The following is a 27,705-nucleotide window of genomic DNA, read 5'->3' on the forward strand; positions in this document are numbered from 1 at the left end:
CTCCTCAAGCCACTTCCTTTTGATCCTGCTCTTCTGTTTCCTGTCCAGCAGAAATGATTACCCATGGCCATTTCTCGGTTTCCAAACCCAGTAAAATTTAAGCATCTTCTCAAAACTTGTAACCCTGGGACCATTTCCTCCTGGAAAATCTTCATCTCCTCATCCTTCAGAGACAGGATCTCTTTACAAAAAATAATTCATCCAGGCCACCACTGAGTCATAACTGGCCCAAGCCTTTTTTCTATTTACCGAAGAGTGAGGACTGATTCTCTTGGCAACTGCAAAGCCATCCAAACAAACTAGGTGCATCACTCCTGACACCCTTAGTCATTTCCCAAGGTGTGAGCCCTTTGGTCATCTACTCCTTCCTGTGCTGTAGCCTTACACCACTCTGTCCATCTCCCTGTGACTCACCATCCCACTCTGCCCTCCAGCCCAGAATCCTCCACCTTGCCTCCTCGAATCTCCCCTATCCTCCCATGGTTGACAAAATGCTGTTCACTTCCAACCCCTTCTCTGAAAATTCCCCTTCCTTTTAGCCTTCATTGAAATCTAGCTCTCCACCAAGAAATCTGCTTCTCCTGCAGCCCTCTCATTTGAAGCTGTTCTTTCCCAGGGTTGGGAGGGGGCTCAGCTATCTCCTTATTTTACATTTCCATGTTCAGGTACATTGTTTCTCTACCCTTATATAAAATCCTGACTCTTTCAGAGCTAACGCTATCCTGCCACACTTCCTTCTACTCCTCTTATCATTCCTTCTATCACCTTCACTCTCACATCATTAATATATGAACACTGCCACATAGCTTATGGGTTCCCTCTCTGTCTACTCTATTTTCATCTTATCACTGTTGTTATCAAAGGTACTTGCCTCAAGAAACCATTGGCCCAAGGAGGATAAGAGACACAGGCAGAAAACCTGGACCTGAACTACAGGTTAGAGCCAAGCCTGGCCAAACACTTCTGAGATCAGCAAGTCCCAGCCCACCTGAGGATACGTGATCAAGAAATAAGTGTTAACTGTTGGTTTTATTACGTAGCATGGTTATAGCAAGAGTTGACTGATACACTGATAATCAAATTGGATCTTCTCTCTCACTTACCCGCTAAGTTTGATTAAAAAACAAACAAACAACAAAACTGAAGGCTTTATTCTCTAAATACTTCATACTTTTCTTTCCTTAATTTCATCACTTAAATTTATGCCCACAGCATCTCTTATCTGGACTATTGCAGTGGTCTTTTAACTATTCTTGCCTTTAAAAAAAAATCCTTTCAAGTCCCCACAACCAGAGTGGTATCACTAGACTATAAAACTGACCACTCCCCTCCTTTAATCTGTTTAGATTCTCTGAGCCTGTAGGATAAAATTCACATTCTTTCATTTGGTAGGCGTTCCCCATGATCTAATCTCTGCCTTCTTGCTTAACCTCCTAGCATGTCACTCTCCCCTTTGCACTCCTGCCATGTCGAATTGTTTACAGTTTCTGGAACACACCATGAAGTTTCATGTTTTCACAACTTTCCATGTGCCTGGAAAGTGTTAGCTCAGTGACCTTTTCTATTCCTCAAACTTCTATTTATCTTTCAGATGCTGCTATGGAAGCACTTCCTTTCTGACACATGTCACTTTGTATCTCCAGCGCTTAAAACTTAATACCTGTTACAGAGTGGGTATTTAATAGACATGAGTGGAACAGAAATAATTTTGAAAGTTGATTTATAAAAAAATGTAGTATCTATTTACTCATGAAATTTAGAAATGCACACACCTACACCATATTTGAATAGTAAATAACCTTATCTCACGATATATTTCTTTCTAATTTGATTTGATTCTTTGAAATTTAGAGGATAGCTTAATCACTAACATTTTGCAATATAGGAGACACTAAGGTTGCTTCATAATCAAGTTTCTATAGGAAGAATCCTAGATGTATCATAATTTTTTTCGAATGAAAACATCCTGAATCCCATGGAAATGTAAACCAAGGCTGAAGCATGTGGGAAATGTATACTTTTTTTGTGTCTAAAGCTATAGTTATCCAACATAACACATGACAGAAGCTTAGAAAATACCCAATAAAAATGTTTGTCCAAATAGATAACCGTGCAGTATTACCTTAACCAACTGATGAGGAAAGAAACAGTTCAAATCCACTAGCCACTTACTCTATGATTTTAGTTCCTCATCAACAATAACAATGAAAAGTCCTAAAAAACAGTAATTCAATTAGAAGACTCAGATATGAAAAGTGATCATGGTTGGTGCTCCAAAAATTAAATGCATATTTTAACTTAGATATTCTATAAAAGTATGGAACACTAAGACTCAACAAAAGTTATGAAATGTCATTTAATAACCCATTACTCTTAAAGTGACTATCCAATCACCTTATGTTTTGTCTTTTCTTTTGCAAAGATTCAGCAATTTCTTTAGCTACATTCAAACATTCTAGATTTGAAGTTTACGCACAATGCATCTCTTTATTTATTTATTTGGCCACGCCGTGTAGCATGCAGGATCTTGTTCCCCGACCAGGGATCGAACCTGTGCCCCCGGCATTAGGAGAGCAGAGTCTTAACCACTGGACTGCCCGGGAAGTCCCTACACACAATGCATTTAAAGCAGAATGTATGTTCTGTCAAGTTAGCAACTTGCATATTAAGCTCTCAGCCTTTGCTGTAAGACACGTATCACATGCACATTTCCTATAACTTATGTATAATATGTGTACATCACATGCATATTTTTTTCATACATCTCTTGGCCCACACATTCACGTGCACATGCATGCAGAGAAACAAAGGCACAAATGATCAGATTTGATGTTCTTCTCCTGCTCACTGAATTACCATAGAGAAATTACACCTACTGTGTTCCTGGTTTAGCTAGGTAAGTTATGATTTATAGAATATCTTGATATGTGTGTCATGCCTTCCAACTAGACTGTGTCTTACTCCTATATTCTTCTCAGTTCCTGAGATTGTGAGGTGTTAGGCACATGCTGGTGGAATATAAAGTGTCCAAATTCATGGGCTCTGCCACATCGCATCTGGGTTTCTATCCTAACCCTAAGAGTTACCAACTGGGAGAACAAGGACTTATGCCTTGAGCTTCAGCTTCTTCATTAGCAAAATGTGTTGAGATACCAACCATACTTAGTGGCTGCAAGGCACCTCAGCTGGAGAGATGTCCCCCTAGATTGTTAATGGATACTTGCTCATTAACTGATAAACTCATCTCAGAAAAGGTCTGGACTTACTGCCAACCATTACTTTTACAGACTTGCCTGTTTTACAGTTATATAGACAGGTGTTTGAGACTATAAGGAATTTAAATAGAAATAGGAAAGCTTTTTAGTCCATTTTGCTAATTAATATGTCAGAGCTCATAAAGAAGGACTCATCATTGGCTTTCTTCAGTACTGCATCATCTTAAAGAGCTGGGTCAGCAAAGATCTCTGTAGACAGTCAATACATATTAAAACCATTCTAAGCAATAAATCAAAACAAAAAAATATGAAGGCATGTTCTAAAAAAGTAAAATTTATAAGTCCTTTCTGTCTGAATGCTGAGGAGCATTAAACTATTGGCTTAAGTGTCAGTTCAGTACATAGGAAAAAAAAGGACTCCTTCTTGGACATACTTTATGAGTCTGTGTATAGCTAAAATTAAAGCATAATGTAAAAAAAAAAGGCTATGGCAAATCTGATGTCATTTTTCTCTGGATTCTAATGTTTCCTCAGAATATTTGTCATTTTAAAAAATGGTTTTATTGTTTAAAATATACATTTTGCTGAAGTTATTTCCCCTGTGCATTGCTAGGATTTGAGTTTTGTCAGAATTCAATTAGTGAGATAGTTAGGGAAAAAGGTGAAAGACAGTTTTTTGGTTTTTCAAAGCTCTCTGAAACTTATGATTTTTTTTTTTTTAAAGGAGCCAAACAAAAAGCATTTTGCTCCTAACTTCTCTATGGTAGGTCTCACCATCCCATAAACATTAATACCTCTTATATGTGGAAGAGGACCCCATAAGATTATAAACAGGAGTACCAGCCTACCATTTTCCTTGCCAAGGTATGAGATGCAATGTACTGCCAGGCGTAGCCTGTGAGATAGATTATTAGAGAAATCTCAAGAATACTGGATTGATTCCAGCAGAGGTGAGGGAATACTACATTTTGGGCCAAAAATGTTAGAAAGATTTATCTTACCTAAGACTTTGATTTGATCTGAGCTCTGAGGAATCAACCATTTAAAGAATAAGCCAAGGAAATGGTGCCAAAAATATTGTCACAAATTTGGGAAGTACCCAAGCCAGACCAACAGATGGAACTTGGCATGAAATGGCTCTCTACACACTAAGTAGCTGACTCAGAAGAAATTTTAACTCAGATGCATTTATTAAAATGTTGAATATCATCCTAAATAAGAGGATGGATGATAGATTTAGGTCAGCACATAAAATTTAATTTAACTTCCTGATGATCTTGGATAGTGGGAAAGGGGCCCACATTTCTATGACTAAAAAGAGACAGAGGGAGATACTCTTTCTTCTTAGCAAAAGAGATACCACTTTTTCACCTGAAAATTCTGGAGAAAGGATTTGGGGAGGAGAAAGGATTTGGGGAATAGAAAGGTGAAACAAAAAAGAAGCTGACATTGGCGAGATAAGTATGAATGATCAGGGCACGTTGCACATTACAATCCAAACTGGCACTTGCTTAGTGGTCTAGACTGTAGCAGATGGAGACTATAGTTCTATAGTAGGTGAATGTTAAAAATGACTGAACAGGTTGCCAGAATCAAAAGGACCCTTAATTCTCTTTCACTGTCGTCACTACCAAAGCCTAATGGGAAAATGCTCTACCCAAGTGTAGCCCACACAAGGAGCTGCACTTCATGGGAGGGATGGGTTCTTGAGGAGCATTATAATTCAAGACCTTAATAGCATCTTTTTCTTTCATGCTGCTTTTTATTTTCTCAGTGCTGTCTCTAACGTTTTATAGAGTGCTCTCATTTAAGTCTAGAGCTCACAATTTGAGGTGACTGGTTAGCCCTCTTCACTGTGTTTTATCGTATGCCACTTTGGCTCCAAAGTTATCACCTTTCTGGCTGTTTTCAGCGTTTGCCCCAGTTCCACAGAAAGCCAATGAAAAATTTGATGATGTTGTGATAGAATATAAAAGTACTTAAAATATAAGAATAGTGAATATTGTAATAATAGTTCATTAGTAACAAAAATCTTATTTAAAACATCTGATGTATTTCAACAGTTTGACTCATGGGATATGAAGACCATTAGTATTATTTCTATTACCAGCTAAAATAACTCTGCCATGTGAACCTTACAGTTAACCTGACTGACAGCTTTAAAATTATGCCATTTTTAACATTTTTCTTTTAATTTGGAAGATTATTTCAATTTTTATGTTTTATGTAACTTCTTTCCTAATATCTTTATTTCACACTACACAAAAACATATCATTAAAATTTACCTAAAATACTATACCAATATACCAAGATAATGTTTGCCTTTAAAAAGAGTGACAATAATATTTACTTACTGGCTAACAGCAATTTGTTTGGAAATGAAGTAAGATTAGAGTAAGATTTGACTTCCCAGAAAAAGCCAGAAAGTTTATTATTTGTTTTCAAACACCAAATTGATACACATTCTAAAAAAAAATGCTTCTACTTCTTACCTTGAAGCCCATCCCAGTATGTAAATAGGTTTTTATCTTCAAGTATTAATATGTGTAAGAGAGCTAAGGACAAGAAGTACCAGGCATGGGAACAAGCAGCGTGTGGCAATTTATCACTCCCTCAGAAATCTTTTCTTTCACAGTGATCTAACCTCTTAGGCTTTTTATTAGGAGGGGCAGAAAAGAAAACATCTAAGAGTTGTGAACTAGACCTTCCCTGCTGTTATCACTAGTGAATCTGGAGAAAGAAGAAAATGAAAAAAAATCATAATCTTGTCCTGGAACATGATGGAAGTAATGAGGCATCAAGGCCACTTACTGCTGAGAACATAATTGGCCCATAAACACAGGAGATGCTTGGTGATGGGAACGACTTCTTTGTTTCAGAAACGAAGGGATGCCAACAAATCATAACCCTCTTGTTGTTTGGAGTGGCATTTCTAAGAGTAAAATGGATAGTTTCCCCCCAAATAATGCACCCTTACAAGAAAAGGATTACTGCTGTATTTACTAGCTTAGTAGCTTTAAGTGTTTTCAACTAATGTGAATAAATGATGCTGAAGAAAGGGCAAAGGAATAGAAGGTAGGTCATTTGGCAATGAAGGAAAAGCTTGGATTTTAGACCTGAAGGTATCTCACACAAAGCAGAGGAAGAACCTGGAGACCCTCAGAGTCCTTGTGGACTTCCTAGGGCACCTCCAGGGAGCTCATTCATGAGTCTAAAGAAAGAGAATACAGTCATCTCAGGCCCAATCCCCTGTGAAGACAGGCAAAAAAAAAAATGATTCTTTTTTGAGAAGGAAGAAATGGCCACGTTTTTCTTATTCTGGAATTCTTTGTCCTGCCACTTTAATGTGAGAGTCATCATGGAAAAGAATTTCAAACTTTCTTGGGTTTTCTTTGTAATTTTTTGTTATTCTAAGTGTTCAGCTGGCATACAGGTTAAAGATTTGGGGTTTTATAATTATTTTTTTGGAAACCTTTCTTCCTCCTTCTCAAACATTTCAGTCAGCATACATTATGCCACTATACAAACGGCCAAGCAATAATTCATTCACCTTTGTGGAAGTCAGAGACATCTCATGTATTAATTAGCAAGTCTTTCAGTGATGAGTGGATGGAAACAGGTTCCATCTGCTACTCAAACACAGCCAGAGATTTCCAGGAAGGAGAATATAAAGTCAGTTACAAGGAATTTCTTACCTGATTTGTGTCCAGCCAATGAATGGACTTTGCTTTCATCTGGCACTGCAAAGAAATTAAAGAGACAAGGATCAGACCTGCTTGTAAATCAGCCATTTTTTGAACAATAAATTAATATAGATTTGTAATAAGTGAAATCTTTTACTGGCAAAGATTTGAGAAAACATTTTCCCCAGACTGCCTGGGGCACCTCAATTCTATTAATTTAAAGACAGTTATGAAGAAATATATGTACATTAAATCTTCAGTGAATAGAATTTCATTCTTTTAAAAATTTCTAGGGCTTCCCTGGTGGCGCAGTGGTTGGGAGTCCGCCTGCTGATGCAGGGGACACGGGTTTGTGCCCCGGTCCGGGAAGATCCCACATGCCGCGGAGCGGCTGGGCCCGTGAGCCATGGCCGCTGAGCCTGCGCGTCCGGAGCTTGTGCTCCACAACGGGAGAGGCCACAACAGTGAGACGCCCGCGTACCGCAAAAAAAAAAAAAAAAATTTCTAATACTTTCAGTTCTTTTAACTGGGCTGTTGTTTCTGTATCCACAAAAACAGAAAAAACTCAAGAATCTAGGGCTGTATAATATATAATAAAACTCTTTGAGCATGACAGCAATATATCTAATCCCCAAGGATCAGACTTCTATATATGGACAAAATGGAGCAAAAGGGAACAAACTTACAATTCCCCCTGAAAAAAAATTTCTAAAATAGACAAAACACGAAACAATGCATTCAAGAGATTAGACATCAGGCAACAGAGGACAGTGACCCTTGAGAGGTGGAAAACAGGTGGGGTGACTCCTGCCACTGCTCCAGCTTACTGTCTAGAGAAAGTTTCCAGGTTGTGGTGCAGGAAGGGGAACACAGGCAGAGCCCAGGGATATTCCAGCCTGAGGACATGAAGCTGGAGGCCCAGGGAAACCAAGGCAGACAGAGTTTAGGTCAGAGAATTGGAAAGAAGAGAGGAATACAGAAATCTTTCTGAGATCTGCAAAGGATCCCCTCAGGTATTTAATTAATTGCTGATGATCACATGCATGTGAGGAAACTACCCAAGACCTGGGACAGAACCGCCCCAAAGGGGAAAGAGCACAGTGTCCAAAGTTTACACAAGGTTGGGAATAAAGTTCCTATTCCCAATACCCAGAGTGAAAAACTTCAAAATTCAGGGGCATCCATTAGAATAGGAAGAAGAACCTTGCTTCAGCAGTGGATAAAATTTTAGATGAACACAGCTCTGATGAAATGGATATGATTTTGAAAGCCACAAATTACCAAGGCTTATATAGGAAGAAAGAGATAATCTAACAGCCCTATAGTTTGTTTTTTAATCGATTTGTATTGAAAGTTAAAAACTTTCCCAGAAAGAAAACTCTAGACCCAGCTGATTTCCTGATGAATTCTACCAAACATTTAAGGAAGAAATAATACCAGTTCTACAGAAATTCTTTCAGAAAATTTAGAGGAGGGAATATTTCCCAACTCATTCTATGAGGCTACCATTACCTTGATGTTAATATCAAGCAAAGACGTTATATGAAAGCTACTAACCAATATCTCTCATGAACAAAGAGGCCAAGTTCTAAATCCTTAAGCAGCTCTGCATGGATTATCACTTCAATATTCAACAACAGCTGTTCAATATTCACCATATATATATAACTGATTCATTTTGTTGTGAATCTGAAACTAACATACCATTGTAAAGCAATTATACTCCAATAAAGATGTTAAAATAAAAAAAAATATTCACCATATGTCATTGTCTACATTAGTCTATAAAACTCTGGTGGCTCAAGGGTGGAAGCAAGGTGAGTGGAACTCTGCCAACAAGGAGGACCTCTTCCATTTTCCCAAATACGAGATTGGTCTCAGAATAATAAGCTCCTCCTTCCTTTACCTACAACATTCAGTCATATTTCATTGACCCAGTTATTATACAAAAATCTTCCTAAATCTTCCCACACCCACCTAGCACTCCTTTCCTAAGCTATTTCTTTATTTTCTAGACAAGAGCACTACACGTTTGTGATTTTCCTGGTATTAACTGCTTAAAAATCTTGTTGGACTCTTCTTCGTGTTTCTAGTTGGAGATGTCAATCCATATGTATCAGGCTCCAATTGTGGGCCAAATTCTGTCTTTCCCAGGTCTGAAAAAATATACAGTGGAATCTATAGTACAAATGAAAAAATATTGGAAAACAATGATGGTGACTAAAAAAATAATACTAGAAGCTAATACCGAGCACTTGTAATATACAAGTTCTACCCTATACACTTTATAGCTATTAATTCATTTAATGCTCACAGTAACCTGTAAAGATAGCTATTATTATCTTTACAGATAAAGAAACTGCAGCGTATCTTGTAAGCGGAGGAGCCAGAGCTTAAACATGGCACTTTTAATCACTCTACTATACTTGTGATGAATCATAGAAGAGTTGTTATATTTTTCAGATTATTGATAACATGAATTAAATGTATGAAAACACTTGACAAACACCCGTATGTTAGAACACTATTACCCTTTTAATTTGAATATGTTATTAATAGAAATCTTTCTACGTTGACCAATATGAACAAGTGTTAGCTATAAATTTGTTTAACATGTTCAGAAATCTACAGTTCTAATAGGTTCAAGCTGAAATAATTCATCTCCATTACACAGATAAGAAATCATCTGTCTGAGTTAAAATCTTGACTTAGATACTTACTGGTTACCTGCAATTTACTTTAACTTTCTGTGCCTCAATCTCATCATATATAAAATGAGGTTGATATTGCTTTCCCCGTAGGTTTAGAGTGAAGATTATTTGTGTAAGTTTATGCAAAATACTTAGAAGATCACATAGTAAGTGCTTAATAAATATCAGTCATTAGATCATTAATGATAAACTAAATAGAGTTAATTTACATTAGATGTTACAGAATAACATGATAGCTAATAATGGGACAGATGTGGATTGAATTCAATATTTATCAGGCAAGTTACTAAGCTCCTTTAAACCTTAGTTTCCCCATGTGAAACATGAGATAAAAACACTGTACAAGGAGTTGTGAGAACTGAATGAAATAAATTTTAAAAAGCACTTAGCACAGTTCCAGGTACATGTTTCTCAGTAAATGAAAACTTATGAGAAATGGAAACTGAGAGCGGTAAAGGTTGTGAATGTAATGACGGCGGTGGTGCTTATGTTTTCACTTGCCTAGGATTATAAAGGAATAGGCAGGGCACAAGGTACTTTCAATTGCTATCTCATGGATAATCCAATACCCACAGCAGGTTTTACCTCCCGGTTTACATGGCTCCCAGTTCATCCTGTAGTGGAAGAAAGGCAAAGGAAATATGGTATTCAGACTACATACGTGATTTTATTTTGTGCAGTTATCCTGAAAAAGGAATTCACACAAGGGTAGGATCTTATTTTTTGTTTTTGTCTTTTTTTTTTTTTAACAGACATAAGTTATCCCATTACATCTAAGGCAATTTAAGTACTACAAATTCCCTTGCCATGTTACGTTGAACATGGTAACTTAACTTTTGGGCTGAATACTATCTACTATTTTTAGTAGGAATACTAATTATTTTAATTGACAATTTGAAATTCTTTAGAACACTACCAAACTATTATAATAAACAGTGTAGAACATCCAAATGGGTGATGGGCATAAAAATTAGGGGTCTTTCTCCAAAATATTCACTGACACAGATGTCTATCTTGAGGACAGAAGATAAATGAATAAACATCATAGAAAATAGAGGGAACTGTAATGACTTAATTAATAGAATACATTTTACTTAAAAGGTTAAATTGGGAACAATCATCTTTTATGCACATGCTTAGTGCTGGAAAGTGATTTAAATAACAGTAGCAAGTGAGAAAATGAGGTAAAATTATACACACCACCAAGCTTTTTTAAAAAATGACAAGTGTTATAATTAATACTCAACTTCTTTTATAACTCACATTACCTTAAAGCCACTATAAAGTTTCCTCTCAGGGCTGGAGCTTAAGTCTAGTCATTTCCTGCATATTATTTAGATAGCACAGCAGTTGCAACAGTAGCAATATTAATATGATAGCTATGTCATTTTAAACAAAGAGCTTATTTACAAGAGGTTGAAAATGAGTGAGCCCGGTGTGGGAAAGGTCTATCATTCCAAAATGGTAAGTAAGGTACCAAAAGTGTCAAGTAAGAGAGGGTTGATGGAGCAGGAACCAAAATTTCTTGTTCTGGTTCTAATGACGGATTGTTTTCTCTTCCTTTCTTTCTTCTCCCCACCTCTCCCTCCCTCTCCCCTTTCCTCCTCCCTCCCTCCCTCCCCCTTCCCTTCCTTCCCTCTTCCCTTCCCTACCTACCTACCTACCTTCCTACCTTCCTTCCTTCCTTCCTTCCTTCCTTCCAGTTTCTAGAGCATATTATATTCCCTTTCTTATCCTTCAGTTTCCAAGGATTGGTACTATTTGCTCTTGATTACTTTAAAGAGTTATTATAGTAATTGAAGAGGTATTAGGGAAATGTTGAGTCCTTCTGAAGATGAAATTCACAGACATTTTTTATTACATTCTTAGAGGGCACTGTGGACTTGTCCCTCCTGAGATTTCTCTAGATTTATTTAGATAATGAGATTTCTATTAAGCTCCTGCTTCCTGGCATTCAACTCAAGATCAATGGACACTATTTGATTTAATTACTATAAGGTTTTTCGTAAGGAGGACACTCTTTGGTTTGGATGTTTGTTAATTTCCTGCTGCGTCCTCTGGTTCAGGAAAACTTGCTCAGGAAACACAGCACCCTGTGGGCCTATGTTTCCAGTTATTTTGGTTGTAGACCTTTGAAGCTAATCAAAGGTCTACGAACTACCCAACACCAGTGGAACCTTTTTAAAAGGTGTGGATAAACACACAGTGTCTTTTGGCTTAATTTCAACGAGGTTCATTGTTAGAGTTGAGAGAAACCATAAAGAAAGAACATACGGGAAGAAAATCTGTGAAAAATATGGTACTCCGAGAACTTATTAGTGGCAGACATTAAAGTGCATATACTACTTACATATATTGGCTTCCTGGTAGGATATATTTATATTAATATAGTGATCACTTAAAGGTTTTATTCTTTGGTCAAGCCTTCTTATACTCTTCAAATGCATTCTCACTGGGGGAAAATAATCCCCTTGCTTATTGATAGCATTTGATATGAATTTTACAAGTGATTATTAGGGACTTCACTTGCTTAATAAAACTTTGAAGAACAGTGGCAGATTTGGTGAGTTAATGGGCCCCATAGGCTCTTCTTATGCTGACAGAAGATGGTATATTGCCAACATGCACAAATCTCTTCAGATAAAAATTGCCACCAGGTAGTTATTCTTTTTGAGAATGCCAACACTATGTCACGAATGGGGAATATGCAAATGTGTTCAGATTCCCACTACTTCATATTGAGGTACTCTGATGCAAAGCAGCATTCTAAAACATGATGCAATGCTGGTCTTTCACATAGACAGTGCTATCTCATTTAACTTTTGATTTCCCTGTCTTTGGCATAATAGAGACTGCAGTTTCGAAGACGATGATTGGCACAATAAAAATCTATCTTCTAATGAGGCCATAAACACTTCTCTTTGGATAGTTTACTAGGAAACTAAATATCAAATAATTCCTTAATGCTTAATAAACTTGTTTCTAAAAGTTGTTCCTTCAGAATTTAAAAAAAATTGATGTACTTGCCAATATTAAGAATCAATTTTCTTCTCTTTTAGCAGATCAGTTTCCATACCACTGATGGATTTCCAGAATTTCTAAGGAACACAAACCTGTTTCAAGTTGTAAATTAAGTTCCTTTCTTAGCAACCATGAACTATTACTGCATTAATTTATAGTGTTTTCTTATGTCAATGACTATTTGGCATACTGCTACTCCTTAGGGAGACTTTTTGAGTTTTCAGCGCTATAAATTCTTATGTGTTGAAAAATTCTTCCATCTCTTGGAAAAAAAGCGAAATACAAAAACAAAATAAGGCTTTTGCTGAAAAAGGGGCTAGGTGATCAGTACAATATAATGACATAAATGTTTATCTCACCATCTCCCCCAAAGCACCCTGTTCATCCCTGGACGTGTTGCTGCTCTGACAATACGCTAATCAGAACACAACAGCTGAAGTTTTCTTCTAATGTTACAGAGCATCTTCCAGCCAGGCTGCCAGAGGACAAAAATGAGGGACCCATTCCCTCATCATTATCCAACTATTCATAGGTTCACAGCTTTTCAGTGATATCCTCAGAATTCCTTTTTTTTTTGGCCACGCAGCATCTTAGTTCCCCGACCAGGGATCGAACCTGGGCCCCTTGCAGTGGAAGCACAGAGTCCTAACCACTAGACCGCCAGGGAATTCCCTTTCTTTCTCCATGAATCTTAGGAGAGCTTCAATCTAAAGTTAGGAAAATCCAATACTTTCCTTATGTTCTTATACTATTGTCTTTATCTCATTAAAGAGCATTGGAAAACCCAAAACATGCCTTCATAAATTCATTGATTCATTTGTCTTGAATCTACTCAATAAGCACTTTCTTTCTGAAAAGAATCAGACACTCAAGCCTGGGGTTTAATGAGGAGATACAAATAAATAATGTATTGATACAATGTAATGTAATAAATAGTATAATAAAGGAAGAAGGATATGTGTTAAGGATATAGTAGACAGTCACACAGACACGAGGATTCACAAAAATAATAAAGGTTTTTGGTGACTGAGTACTTGAACCAATACACCTGGGACACTTTTTGTTCATGGCAAGGGAGCAGCATTGTAAGAGTGAAAGAGCTCAAGCTTAGCTGTTACAGGGACCTGGATTCTGACACTAATTACATGTGTGACCACGGACTAATTACTTAGTCATTTTCAATCTTACTGAACTTATTTGTAAAATGTAGATAATGCCCCCTACCACAGAGTATGAGACAGCCTAGAGGATATAAAAACTTATCTTGGAATCTAGCAGCAGCAAGTGCTTAAAGATGGATTATACCTGCCTTTCACACACCACCACTTCTGCTAGGTGCTCTGCACTCTATCACATCAGAAGTATGTTTTTGAACAGGCCATGCAACTTCATGCATCTGTACAATAGTATACACATAGCACATGGAATTTCTTCTGACTTACAATGAAAATTCATCCATTCTCCTGCTAGGCAAACATGCTTTAAGACCCCATTCAAACGTCATCTTCTCCAGGTCATCTTCTCATGTCTCCAGGCTGAGCTTCAGGACCAAAGTAATTTGTAAATATCTCAATTATTTGTGTATGGGTCTGTTTCACATTAAACATGAGCACCTTAAGGAAGGGATATGTCTTGTTTTTCCTTGTTAGCCTGGAATCATGCCCACCCCCTCGTAAGTACTCATTAATGTTTGCTGAGTGAATGAATGCAACATTTGAATGAGTAAAGAAAGGAAGCAGCAATTTGGATACATCCATTCAGCAAAATGTTCTAGACCAATGAATGTGAAATATATTCATTGTGGTATACATATGGTTCTATGAATGTTGTAACAAAAATGTGTATAAACCTAGTAAAATTCTTGTGGTGCAATTTGCAGATACTCTCCTGGCAAGGAAAGGGTGACTGGAAGAAGGTGACTGGAATTCGAACCTGGGATAGGTCTAAATAAAGACCACAACGTGGTAGAACTGTTTGTTACAAATATAAACTCACTTATATTTTGAATAGTGAACTGTAGAAAAAAATATAATTGGTAGTCTAGTCACAACTCACTGTGTATCTCTAATAAGTAGGTTATTAGTGTTTATGAATTTACTTTTGGGCTTGCTGGCACTCATCTCACTGTTGTTCCCCACATGGTAATGACACTTGAAAGAGCAACTCATTCTGTGTACAGAAAATATCACATTACATTAACAACAATACTGAATACTTGGTACAGAGGGTACTTCTTTCAGTACACAAATGTTATGAGTTTTCAAAGCTATAAACAGAGTAAATAGATGTCTGTTTTTTACATCACCATTTCAGACAAAAACAAACAGAAAACCCACTAACTTTAAAAACTGCTTCTACAAAGTATTGAAACATTAAAATATTTATAACATATGTGTAAGATATAACGGACAAAAGTAAAGCAAACACTGTGTATCAAACAATGGGTTTGAGAAAAGAATATTAGTTTACTCAATTTCATTCCTTTCCCTCCTTACTCAGAGGTAACCACAACCCTGAATTTCGTACTGTATCATTTTCTTGCTTTTCTTTAAAATTTTACCACAAATTTGTCCCCAAATAACATTTTTAAAATTTGTATCTTTCATTAAATGATATTGGATTTTGTCACATACTTTGCTGTGTATATACTGATGTGATCATACAATTTTTATTTTTCAGTCTGTTAATATATGACTTACAAATGTTTGATTGATTTCAAATTTTAAACCAACTTTGCATTCCCAGGACAAACTCTACTTGGTCATAATCTTTTTTATACATTGTTGAGCTCAACTTGCTAAACTTTTAAAAAGAATTTTATACCAATTTATGAAGAATGTCAATCTCAAGTTTTCTTTCTTCTATGTCCTTGTCTGGCTTTGGTATCATAGTAATGCCAGCTTCATAGAATGAGTTGGGGAAGCATTCCGTACTCTTTATTTATCTGGAAGTGTTTCTGTAGAATTCCTATTATTTCCTCCTATAGAATTCACCAATAAAGCCATTTGGACCTAGAGTTTTCTTTGTGGGAAAGTATTTCACTATAATTCAATTTCTTTAATAGCTATAGGGATATTCCGACTATTTCCCCTTGTATGAGTTTGCTTGTCTCTTGCAAGTTTTGTCCATTTAAGTTGTCAAATTTATTGTTCATGATATTGCCTTAAAATTCTTTTAATATTTGTAGAATTTATAGTGATGTCCCCTCTCTCAATCCTAACAATGTTCATGTATCTTGTCTTATTTTATTTTGATCAGTCTGGTTAATGGTTTATCATTTTTATTGACCTTCTTAGAAAACTAGATCTTAATTTCTCAAATTTTTTTCTACTGATTTGTATTCTGTTTTTTATTATTTCCATTCTACTGCTTAATTTGGGTTCAATTTTATTGAACCCTCTTTATTTTCTTAACATGAAAGCTGGCTGAGGTCATTGATTTGAGAACTTCCTCCTTTCTCTAATATAGTTTAATCCTATAAATTATTCTCTTACTGGCATCCCACAATGTTGTCTAATCACACAAATGTTGATATGTACTGTTTTCATTTTCATTCAATTAAAATACTTCCTAATTTCCCTCTTAGTATTTTCCTGATCCATGTGTTATTGAGAAGTTCTTTATTTTCCAAATATTTGTAGGTTTGCCAGCGTTCTGTTTTTGAATTTCATTTTAATTCCACTATAGTAAGAGGGAATATAAGTTGCATGACTTGAATTCTTTAAACATTTTTTTGTGTGTTCAGGAATTCATTGAGATACCTAGATCTGGCTTTCTAGATTTCATTAAATTTGGAAAATTTGTGGCCACTATTTCTTCATATATTTTTTCTCTGTTCACCCTTCTCTCTCATTTGAGCAATCCAATCACACATACTTTAGGCCACCTTGAAGCTGCTCCTCAGGTCACCGTTCTTTGCTCATTTCTGTGTCTTTTTTCTTCCTGTGTTTCAGTTTGTATAGTTCTACTGCTGTGTATTCACATTCACTTATCTTGTTTTCTGCTATTGTCTAATCTGCCATTAATTCCACCCAGTGTATTTTTCATCTCAGACATTCAACTTTTCATTTCCAGAGGACAGATTTTTTTTACATCTTCCATACCTCCACTTAACATGTTTAATTTTCTTCTAGGCTTTTGAATATATGGAATACAAACATAATAATTTTTTAATGTGTTTGTCTGCTAATTCTAATGTCTGTACCACTTCTAGTTTCAATGATTGATTTTTCTCATTATGTGTCATATTTCCATACTTCTTGGCAAGCATGATAATCTTTTATTGGGTGCTAGATACTGTGAATTTTACCCTCGTTGGGTGCTCGGTATTTTTACATTCTTATAAATATTTTTTCTCTCTTCGGGATATAGTTGAGTTACTTAAAAAGATTTAATCCTTTTGGGCTTTGCTTTTAAGATGTGTCAGTCAGGACTACAGCAGCATTTACCCTAGGCTGATGATGCCCTACCGCAGAAGAAGTGCCTTTATGGACACCTTATACAATGTCCTGTGGATTTTAAGGTTTTCGCAATCTTGTTGGTGGGAGAAGGTACCATTCCTAGTCCTGTGTGAGCTCTGGGTACTGTTTCCTGGATCCTTTTGGGACTTATTTTCTCAGCCTTGGTAGTTTCCTCACATACATGCTCTGATCAGTGCTCTGTGTATAATACCCAAGAGAGATTCTCTATATAGTTCTGGAGTTCACTCTCTATGCAGATCTCTCTTTGCTGGTACTCTCCAAACTCTAACCATCTTGCTTTCCCTGGAGTCTCAGCCCTATCTCCTTAATTCAGGTATTTAAAAATGTAATGTGAATCTTGTAACAAGTTTCACAATACGGTACTATTTAATTTCTCTGAAATACGTTGCAAGATAATTCCAATATTTAATAAATTAAAATATCTTGTCCTTATAACCACAGCTTCCTAAATCATAGAGCCAGTGGCCCTAAGACTACTTGAGTAACTATAACCCAAAGTGTAACGGGGAGAACACTGAGCTAAGAATGTGATCAGTGACTGAGGATATTCTTTGAAAGTCTCATTACCTGCTTGCCGCCTACATAAGGATATGATGAAATCGATTCTGAGAATGAGCAATTAAAAAATTTGTTTGGAATACAGGACCACAAAGAGAATGCAGCTAAGCTGGTGGACTGAAAGGAAACCATGTCTAGGCCCAGGGCTATTCCCCTGTCCTGACAGCACACACGCTACCTTCATGAGCAGGTCACATGACTTTCTTCCAAGTGTCCTCATAACCAGACCCAAGGCTTCTTCCATCCCATGACTGAACTTTGGCAAATGCCTCCAACTTGCTCTTGACCTCCCTCCACCTGCCCAACTCTACATCTTATTTACCATACTCCGATTAATCTATGCTAAACATCACTTCCATCATTTCTCTAACCTACTCAAAAACCTTCACTAAATTCACCTGCTTAGAAAATAGTTTCCTTAGTCTTTTATTTAAGGTTTGAACCCTTTTTACCTTTCTCCCTATATTTTCTTCTATTTACCTGTTATTGAAGTCATTTACAGTGATTTCTTGTTTCTTCCTATTTGTCTTTATCCTTAATAGAAATGTCTCAAACCTCTCATATAAAAATACTATATTTCTCCTGGGCCCAGCTCTCCACTATAACCTCCTCTTTGTAGAATACTCTATTTCTGTCTCCCCCAGAACACTTTAGGTTTGCCTCCAAGCAAATATACCACTTTTTATCCTGTGTTATGTTGATTTGTGGGAAACTTCAATGAAGGCAAAGTTAGTATTTTATTCATCTTCACATCATAAACAGTTACAGATTACAAATGCCCTCAGGTTAGTTGTATGAAGTCTCTCTCTCGCTTTTTTTTAGGTCAGTCTTTTTTTTTTTTTGCGGTACGCGGGCCTCTCACTGTTGTGGCCTCTCCCGTTGTGGAGCACAGGCTTCGGACGCACAGGCTCAGCGGCCATGGCCCACGGGTCCAGCCGTTCCGCGGCATGTGGGATCTTCCTGGACCGGGGCACGAACCCGTGTCCCCTGCATCGGCAGGCGGACTCTCAACCACTGCGCCACCAGGGAAGCCCTCTCACTTTTTTTTAAATCTATGACAGGGAAAAGACCGTGAGATCCCTCCCAGGAAACTTCTTTCTCGGTGAATTCTTTGGATCTACCCAAGGGTTGGACTACTTCCAGTACTTAGACTATGAAGACTCTCATGTTTCCTAGGCCCTTGATAAGTATTTCCGTTATCAGCAAGAAATCAATATTGATTAAAACATGGGGGAAAAAAGGGCAGAGGCTACCCTATAAGTCACACAACAAATGGCCATTATTCACTATGAACCAGTGAAACAACACATCTCTCATCCCACTATTTACAATGTATATTTCCATAGAGTGAGTCTCTCTTTAACAGGGATAAGGAGGAAGGAAACTAAAACTTACTACCAACTTACACGTGTCACAAATCGTGCTAAGCATTTTAATATACGTTATCCCATTTAGTCCTCACAAAAGCTCTGTGAGCACTATTGCCTTCACTTTACAGAGGAGGGAGCTGAGGCTCAGAAGTGTTGTGTCATTAAGTTAGCAAGTGGGATGGGATAGCTGGGAACTGAAGAGTTCCCAACTGCAAAGTATACATTCCTTCTACTATGTGAGTCCAAGTGGTAGGATTTTGCTAATAGCTTTACCATCAAGAACTATACATTTCACTAGTCACCACTACCTCCTAAAGTAGAATTTCATAACCATGTGAAAGGGCAAACAGTGTCTCTTAAAAATGGTTGTTGATGGTCTCAGAAGTAAGAAATAGGGTTGTCATAAGTTGTCTTGAGCCTCATACACCTGGAAATTGTTACCAAGGGGAGGCACTGACTGTTGTTCAGACGATGTCAGAGCAGGGGAGAAAGAAAAATCCAAGCGACATCACAGAGAATTTATTGCTCGAACATAGGAATGAAGCAACAGAGAGAACCACAAATGAATCCAGTGTGTGGTCTTGGGACTGAGGGCCACCATTATTAGAAGTTAGAGGGAAAAAATGGTGTAGGATCAGGTCAATAGTCTCGACAGAGTAGAAGCAGCATGGCGTGCCTGGGGACTCACATCTCTCTTTTTCGTCCCCTGCCAACTTTTTGATGCAACCTAAGACAGTATTAGATTTTGCCAGCCAAGCTGGCCTATTGTTGGCTCGTCAAGTGTACAGTCAATGAAAATCCTGAAGTCCTTTTTATACTAACTGCTTTAAGCCAGGTCTCTGTCCAACCAATGTCCGTGGAGATCCAGTGCTATGACAGTCATCATGCTGGGCACGGGGATTGTGGAAGTGAACAAGACAGTCTCGAGCCGTGCACCAGCAGGGTTTCTATCACACAACTAACCACAAATAGTGAGAGGACTATTAGCAAACCTTCCTGATCAGAGCCACCTTCAGCTGTTCACTTTGACAGATGTAATAAGCCCCTGACTCATCTTTGGGATTCTGCACTTACTCCTTATAGCCTACTTTCCACACAGGCACTACCGTAATCCTTTTAAAACAAAATACGAAACAAAAATCTTACCGTGACAGTCTCTTGACTCAAAGCCTACCAATAGCTTCCAATCACATTTAGAAGAAAATCTAAAAACTTACTAGAGTCTCCAAGCTTTCGTCCCTGGGGGCCTTTCCAACTTGTTCTGCATGGCTCTCCCTTTGCGCAGCGTACTTCACCCATCCTGGACTCATTGCAGTTCCCCAAACATGCCAAGTACGACCCCCTTTAGGGTTTTGGGACACGCTCTTCCCCCACATAGTTTATGGCTCTCCTTCATTCACATCTTCACAGATATCAGATCATCACATAGGTCCTGCCGGACCACCTTACCTAAAGTAAGGTCTTCCACCCACAAGTCTGTTAACTATCTCCTCCTCCTGCTTCATTTTTTCTACAAAGCATTCATCACTGACATCTTCTCCATTAGAGCATAAGCTCCATGTGGATGTGGGCTTTGATTTGTTCACCGTTTTGTCTCCAGGGTCTAGAACAGTGCCTGGTACATGGTAGGTACTCAATAAATACATTGAACGAAACAAGGATGCTCAGGGAACTGGGAAAATAGGTAATACAGAGACTAGACCTAGTTTATGGATTGGGCCTTCCTGATGGCTTTAAGTTGAGACCTGGAGATGTAGACGGAAGGGTGAAGTTGATTTCTGGACAGAGGAAACAGGTCCCACACACAGAATCTAAAAATCCTTTGTACAGTAGAAGTGCTCAGCATGAGCGCGTGACTGGTGAGAGACCGAATGGGGGAGAAAGAAACGGGTCAGTTATGGAGAATCTCAAAAGTCACATTAATGAGTTTTGTCTTTATCCTCAAGGCAATGGGACACTGTTAAGGGATTTTCAGCAAGAAAGTGACATGATCGGATTTATGTTTTACAAAGATCACCCAGGCTGCAGCGTGGAAAATGAGCTGGATGGGAGTAAGACGGGAGGCAGTTGTTTCTTTTTCTTTTTTTTTTGAACCCAAGTAGAGGAATTTACATTTATCCCTATTAAATTTAATCTTCTGAATTGCAGCTCATCAGTTCTCCCTGTTGAGATCTTTTTAAATCCCTATTCTGTCATCCATGCATTAGCTAACCCGCCAAACTGTGTGTCACTTACACATTTGACAAGTCGGGCTGCTACACCTGAGTAATGCGCAGGGCTTATGTTACTGAACACCATCCCTGCTCTCTTCAGGTGCTTGTGGGGTGTCTGGCTGGGTAGCAACATACTCTCCCATCACGAGGCAGTATCTCTTGTAAAGTTAACTGGCCGTTCCAGAACTGAACTATAACCCTCAAGATCTAATAACCCGAGCTACCCAGGATTTTCATGTGCATTTCCCCCAGAGCTTAAGGACTTCATACTAAGACAGCAATTCAGTTCATTCTTGCGTGAGTTAATTTTGGCACCTGGCTTCTGGCTGGGGACTGTATAGTTGCTTCTGTTCCTGGCTACAATAAGCGCTATCAAAAGATTTCTGTTGTGGCATGAACTGAAATATGTAACAGTGTCTATATTTCTGCCCAGACTCTACTATCATCTGTTTAACATGCAAACTGTCCAAGGCTACTAGAATGTAATAGATTTTGAAAAGTTGTCATCCGGACTCACTGTTTATCAGAGGATATTAATTTGGGGGTTTATGTGCTGTCTCTCCAATTCAGAGCATACAACCATTCACTTAAAAAGGATCACAAAGGTCTGCACACACTAGTGAAATGATCTGGGAATTTATACTGATCTATTAGGTGAGCTCATTTAAATCAGGCTCCTTTTGGCAGAACGGGTGGTTACACATACATATTAAATGTCCACTATTTTTTTGGAAGGTACTGAGGTATATTAAAGATCCTGAACAAGGTTGAACTAATAGAAAACATTACTAGGAAAAGGAGAAAGTTGCTAGACCCAGACTCCAAAGTGACTTCACAGGAAGCGATTTTTTAATCTCTTTTCCTTAGACCAGGGGTTTCTTTGGAGGCCTCAGAAGCTACCAACCAAGCAAGGGAAAAAGGAAAAGCATTGGGCTGCATTTATGGTGCATCATCCCCTCCTTTCTGCTGCCTCCCAATTCTTACATTAAATACAGTTTCTTGTCATAAAAGTTTGAAAGATATTCAGAAAAACTGATTTAAAATTATTTGGGTATGAATCTCTCATTTAGTAAGAACTGACTGACTTTTTAATCAATCTTTGTGAATGCCTAGAAATTCTTGTCAGCTGGGGAAAAAAAGCCCAAAATATAAATGTAATGTACTGATATTTTAAAATAAATTCTAAATGTAACAATTAATAAAACTGGCATAATTATACATTTCAGAACCAGTCATTTATTAATTTCAAATTTCTGGCTTTATTCTCGTAGCTTGGAGCCAGTAATTTTTTCATGTCTCGGATACTTTGGGGTAAGTCCTTGTAAAGCACATAGGCTCTAAGCCTTGTGCCTAGAATGACTGATAGGAAAAAAACAAAATCATTGCCTGCTTCAACCAGAGGAACTGTTTCAACAGTTCAGGACATGAAAATATAAACTTAAAAATCATAGCTTTAGGATCATTAAGAAGAAAAAAAAATAATGATTTACTGATGTTCCATATGGGCATCTCCTTTCTATATGTTGTGCCTTCACTAGATTTTCCAGCTTGAAAATGGCACCGTCATTGTCCCAAGCAACTCTGACTCCTCAACCTCTGCTCCTGCCTCAAAGCTTGACTTTGACCATAGGTAGGGAATCAGGTCATTGCTCTCTTACTGCTTTTCTACCCATTCTACAATTGTATCAAAATACGATTGGAATAATAGTCCCTAAAGACTAAGATCTAAAAGAACTCTCAACTTCTGCCAGCTCACATGAGGCTCTCTTTGCACTTCTGTATATAAGCTGTGACTAGAAGCATACAGCCTTACAGGGTAGCTATGGCATACACTGTAGGCTGGCTGACCCAGTGTCACCAGCAGCCTCGTTCTCCCCAGCTACTTTCTGGCTACAAGGAATGTGACATGTCGTAGCCTGGCCAATAAGCTAAAAGTGGAAGTTTTCAGGGCAGCACTTCTTAGACAATATTGGATATCCTGATAGAGAGGGAAGAAGGTGGCACACCCTTTTGCCTTCTCCCCGTCCACCACTTTTTTTTTTTTTTTTGCCTGGAACATGGATATGATTTCTGAAGATATAGCAACCATCTGGACACTGCAGTAACAAATATGAGGACAAAGGCCAAAAAAATCAAGAATGACAGAATAGAAAAAGAGAAGGAGCCTAGGTCTCTGATGGCTTCACTGGGACACTGAATTGGCCCTCTCCGGACTTCATGTAATATATGACAAAAAAACCTGTTTATTACACCGCTGCTGGTAGAGTTCTCTGAGAGTTGCAGTGCAATGTGCTCTTATTTTATTTTATTTTTTTTGCGGTACACGGGCCTCTCACTGTTGTGGCCTCTCCCGTTGCGGAGCACAGGCTCCGGACGCACAGACTCAGCGGCCATGGCTCACGGGCCCAGCCGCTCCGCGGCATGTGGGATCTTCCCGGACCGGGGCACGAACCCGTGTCCCCTGCATCGGCAGGCGGACTCTCAACCACTGCGCCACCAGGGAAGCCCCAAATATCCTCATTTCTATCAGGGACAGGATTACCTGCTTTTTAAATTCTATTTTAAAGTTATTTCAACGATGCCAATTGATTTTATTCTAATTTTAAGTGTAACACATGTTTGAAGATTTGAAATATGCAGAAATATATCTAAGATAAAAATGATCCTTGCACTGTCCACTAAGAGAAAAATCAACGTTAACATTTTGACAAATGTCCTTCCATTATTTATATATGTATAGACACGCACATCTCAACATACATACATATACTAATTGTACACTGTGTTCTTCAAATGTTTTATCATTAATGTTTCATATCATTAAATAGTCCGAAGAGTTTTATTGGTTGCATAATAGTCTATTATATCTATCAGATTAAAAGCCTATAATTTCACTAATCCTCTTCCTGCTGGAAAATTAAGTTCACTACAGTGAAAAATCAAACTTAAATCTTGGTCAAATCTTTCATTTTTTTTTTTTGTAGGATGGTTCTCCTAAATGGAATTACTGGATAAAGGTAAAAATGGTGCTAAGGTGCCTTATACAATTACCACATTGCCTCACAGTAAGGCAGCATCAACTTAAAAATACAAGCATGTGTTGTAAGGCTGGTGCATATATTTTTCAATATTTGCCAATATAATATCTTAATTTCCTCATTGCTTGTAAGGCTGAATATATTTAATATATATTGGCTTATTAAATTTCTCTTTGCTTTTGTGAATTGTCTGATCATATATATTTCTAATTTGATATTGAAATGTTTTCTAATTACTACCAAGAGCTCTTCCTATATGAGAGATGTTAATCCTTTGTCATGTATTTTATAATTATTCCTTTTATTCTCCTGAACACAGAACATGAGGATAATAGGGAGTGATTATTAAGTGTCTCTTAAACAGGGTCTCAATCTTATTTAAGAAAGCTGGAGTTTCCAAATTAATTAATTTTTCATGATGTTGCTGGATTAAAAAACAACAGTGTAATCCAAAATGAACTCCATCCTTAGTTTCACATATACTAGCCATAGTAAATCTCTTCTCCAACTTAAGAAAAAAATATTTTCTCTTTCCACTCAAATAACCTTCTCTACATATTTCTCTTAATACTAGCATTTTATTTTCAAAATGAACCTTCTAACACATGCTTAGAAAAGTACATGGTAATGATATATTGAACGCCTGTTTAAGATTATCGCCCGCTTTCACAAATATATTCCCAGTCCATTAATGATGAAGCATATCATCAGTTTTTCCAGTGGGGCAGACAATTAGACTGAGCTGTCTTTAGAAATTCTTGCCCTTCACGACTTGGTGGCCACATTTTCAATATAATAACATCTCTAAATTATGGCTTGTAAAAAAACTATTTAACCAGTTTTACAAAAATAGTTTGCTATTTTACAAAAACTATTTTTTTTACTTGGATACAGATTTAGATATCTAAGGGGCTAGTTAATTTAGCCGATTTAAGTGTTAACTAATACATCTATGCTGGATACTGTCTAAGTCAGGTTACGTGATTACGGGGCCTCTTAAGGCTCCTCAGTTGTCTTAGCATATGAGGCTGTAGAAGACTGTACTTGTATTAATAAATTCTTTGATTAAACCTAAATACAAAAACTACTTTGTGGTTAAAAATGGGCGTAAATTACGGAGCTGTAATGGGTGAGCCTGTACCCAGTGTTTAAACTATGTAGAATATCTCCAATTTATTCTAAGTTAATCATGTTCTTTGATTCAGAATTTGGGGGAATTATTTTGGGGTATTTGTCACAATGACTAATACTACATGACCCAAGGCGAGCAAAATCTCTGAATATTCAGCTTACACAACCTTCGCCACAACTCACACGCAGTCAAATTACTCTGTCCTGATGTAATTCGATTTCGTGTTGCTGCACGTAAAAGCAAGGACTTCAGGAACATTTTGAATATAATTCCCATGGCACGAGGTTTATGCACAGACTACCCCACTCTTCTGCACACAGATTTACGGAAAATGAAAAGGGGAGTCATAAATAAGCACACCGTTTTTTGGTTAGAGAAATACTTATCTTCAACTTTTTCTAATTCAACAAACAAAAGGAAAAAATTCTCATAAATTAAAATATAAGGATGTACTGCTTCAGATTAAAAGGAAGATAACAAAAAGAAATGATAGAAGAACACAAAGGGGAAAAAATGTCAGTGATAGAAGACTAGGAAGGGCCACAAAACAATCTGATCTAATTAACCCTCCCTGGCAGTGCAAGGGAATTCACATGATCTAAATCAATTATGTCAAGTGATTGCCTAATTTATTCATAGATTCCTCCAATTAGGAAATAAAGCACACGGCCCTTTTCTTCAAGTTTTAAACAACTGCTTTCACTCTTTTCTATGTAATGGAATTAAAACCCTTGGCCTTCTGTGTTTTCTGCGTTTGACTCTTTCCTTAAATCTGTTCATTATTATGAACCTTCTCCAAACACTTTCAAATGAACAAAACGAGTTTGGGTAAGTGAAAGTGAATGTAGACTGCTATATTCCACACCCTCCTAAAATATTTTTATCCCTATTCTATTCTGCTACCCAAATCAAACATTTATTTGCACTTTTATTCATTTATACTTTAAGTATTCGTCTGCATTTTTATTCATCCATTCATTCGATATTTTGATGTAGAAAAGGTGAACCTTTCTACTTAGTAAGATAAGTCAAATCAATCATGGAGATCAATGGGTTTCTGAGATTGCAGCCAGATTGCTCTAACGCTATCCATCCACATCATCCATCTTGGATTTACTTGACACCTACACATTCTGAGTGGTGAGGAGGAAGCCAAAGACTTAAAAGATATGACCCTGTAAAGGCTTGTAATCTGATTAGCGTGGGCAGAAATTCTCACTCAGTAGGTACCCAAACGAGTATGCAATTCAGTGCTAAAATTCAGGATACCAAAAGAAATTGCTTTAAGAATTCAGAGAGGGCTTCCCTGGTGGCGCAGTGGTTGAGAGTCCGCCTGCCGATGCAGGGGACACGGGTTCGTGCCCCAGTCTGGGAGGATCCCACGTGCCGCAGAGCGGCTGGACCCGTGAGCCATGGCCGCTGAGTCTGTGCGTCCGGAGCCTGTTCTCCGCGACGGGAGAGACCACAGCGGTGAGAGGCCCGCGAACCGCAAAAAAAAAAAAAAAAAAAAAAAAAGAATTCAGAGAAAGAGCTGGAAAAAAATGACAGCTCCCTGGAGCAGGCAAGACTTGAGTGGGTCCTGAATGAAAGTTAAAATTTAAATAGGAAAGAAGAGAAGGTGACGGTCTTCTGTTTTTACAGTTGAGACTGGGAAATTAATAAGCCTCACTTGCAACAGAAAGGTACAATGGTTTAGAGCCTAGGCATCAAAGTTTAATGTGCCTGAGTTCAAATCCTGGCTCCATCGCTTACTAGCTATGATACCTTACAGAAATCGATCGCTTTAAGCCCTGTTACACTCATCTATAAAATGGCAATAGAACTGCTGTGCAAAAAACCACGCTTGGCATATATCAAGTGCTCAAAAAAACATTAGCTACCACCACTACCATCACAGATACTACTGCTTTCTCTCTTTTTCCTCTTCATATTCTAGATTAATAGGTATCATCACTGCCCTGAATATTGGGCTGAGGAGTTTGATCTTTTTACCAGGAGTAAAGGAAAGTCAGTGGCTTCTAGCCATTGGATAGACAGTCATCCAGCAATGTATGAGAGGTTATTTTACCATACATGTGCTATTCTTTCTGAGGCACATTGCATGCAGTCAGCCACGTTCTGTCATCATAATCCATTATTAATTCATGCTTAGTTACATCCTTGTTCTTTCATGCTGCTCTGCAGTTAATTCCTGCACACTTAGCGACCATAGACACTTCTCTACCCTGGAGATTCTCTCCCAGATTGCATCCCGCTGCACAGCATTGCTCACATGTCCCAGC

At 37.8% G+C, this 27,705-nt stretch overlaps 1 protein-coding gene across 2 annotated transcripts in view; it reads right to left on the reverse strand.

Moving 5' to 3' along the window:
- PARD3B (par-3 family cell polarity regulator beta) overlaps nt 1-27,705 on the reverse strand; it is a 1,035,739-nt gene that overhangs the window by 383,335 nt on the left and 624,699 nt on the right. For both annotated transcript variants that reach the window (XM_029225239.1, XM_029225240.1), the window contains one exon: nt 6,912-6,956. In XM_029225239.1, coding sequence (XP_029081072.1) covers nt 6,912-6,956 — 45 coding nt within the window. The remainder of the gene's footprint in view (nt 1-6,911; nt 6,957-27,705) is intronic.

This window comes from Monodon monoceros, unplaced genomic scaffold (assembly GCF_005190385.1).
Source record: "Monodon monoceros isolate NGI ecotype Baffin Bay Population unplaced genomic scaffold, NGI_Narwhal_1 Super_Scaffold_16, whole genome shotgun sequence".
NCBI lineage: Eukaryota > Metazoa > Chordata > Mammalia > Artiodactyla > Monodontidae > Monodon > Monodon monoceros.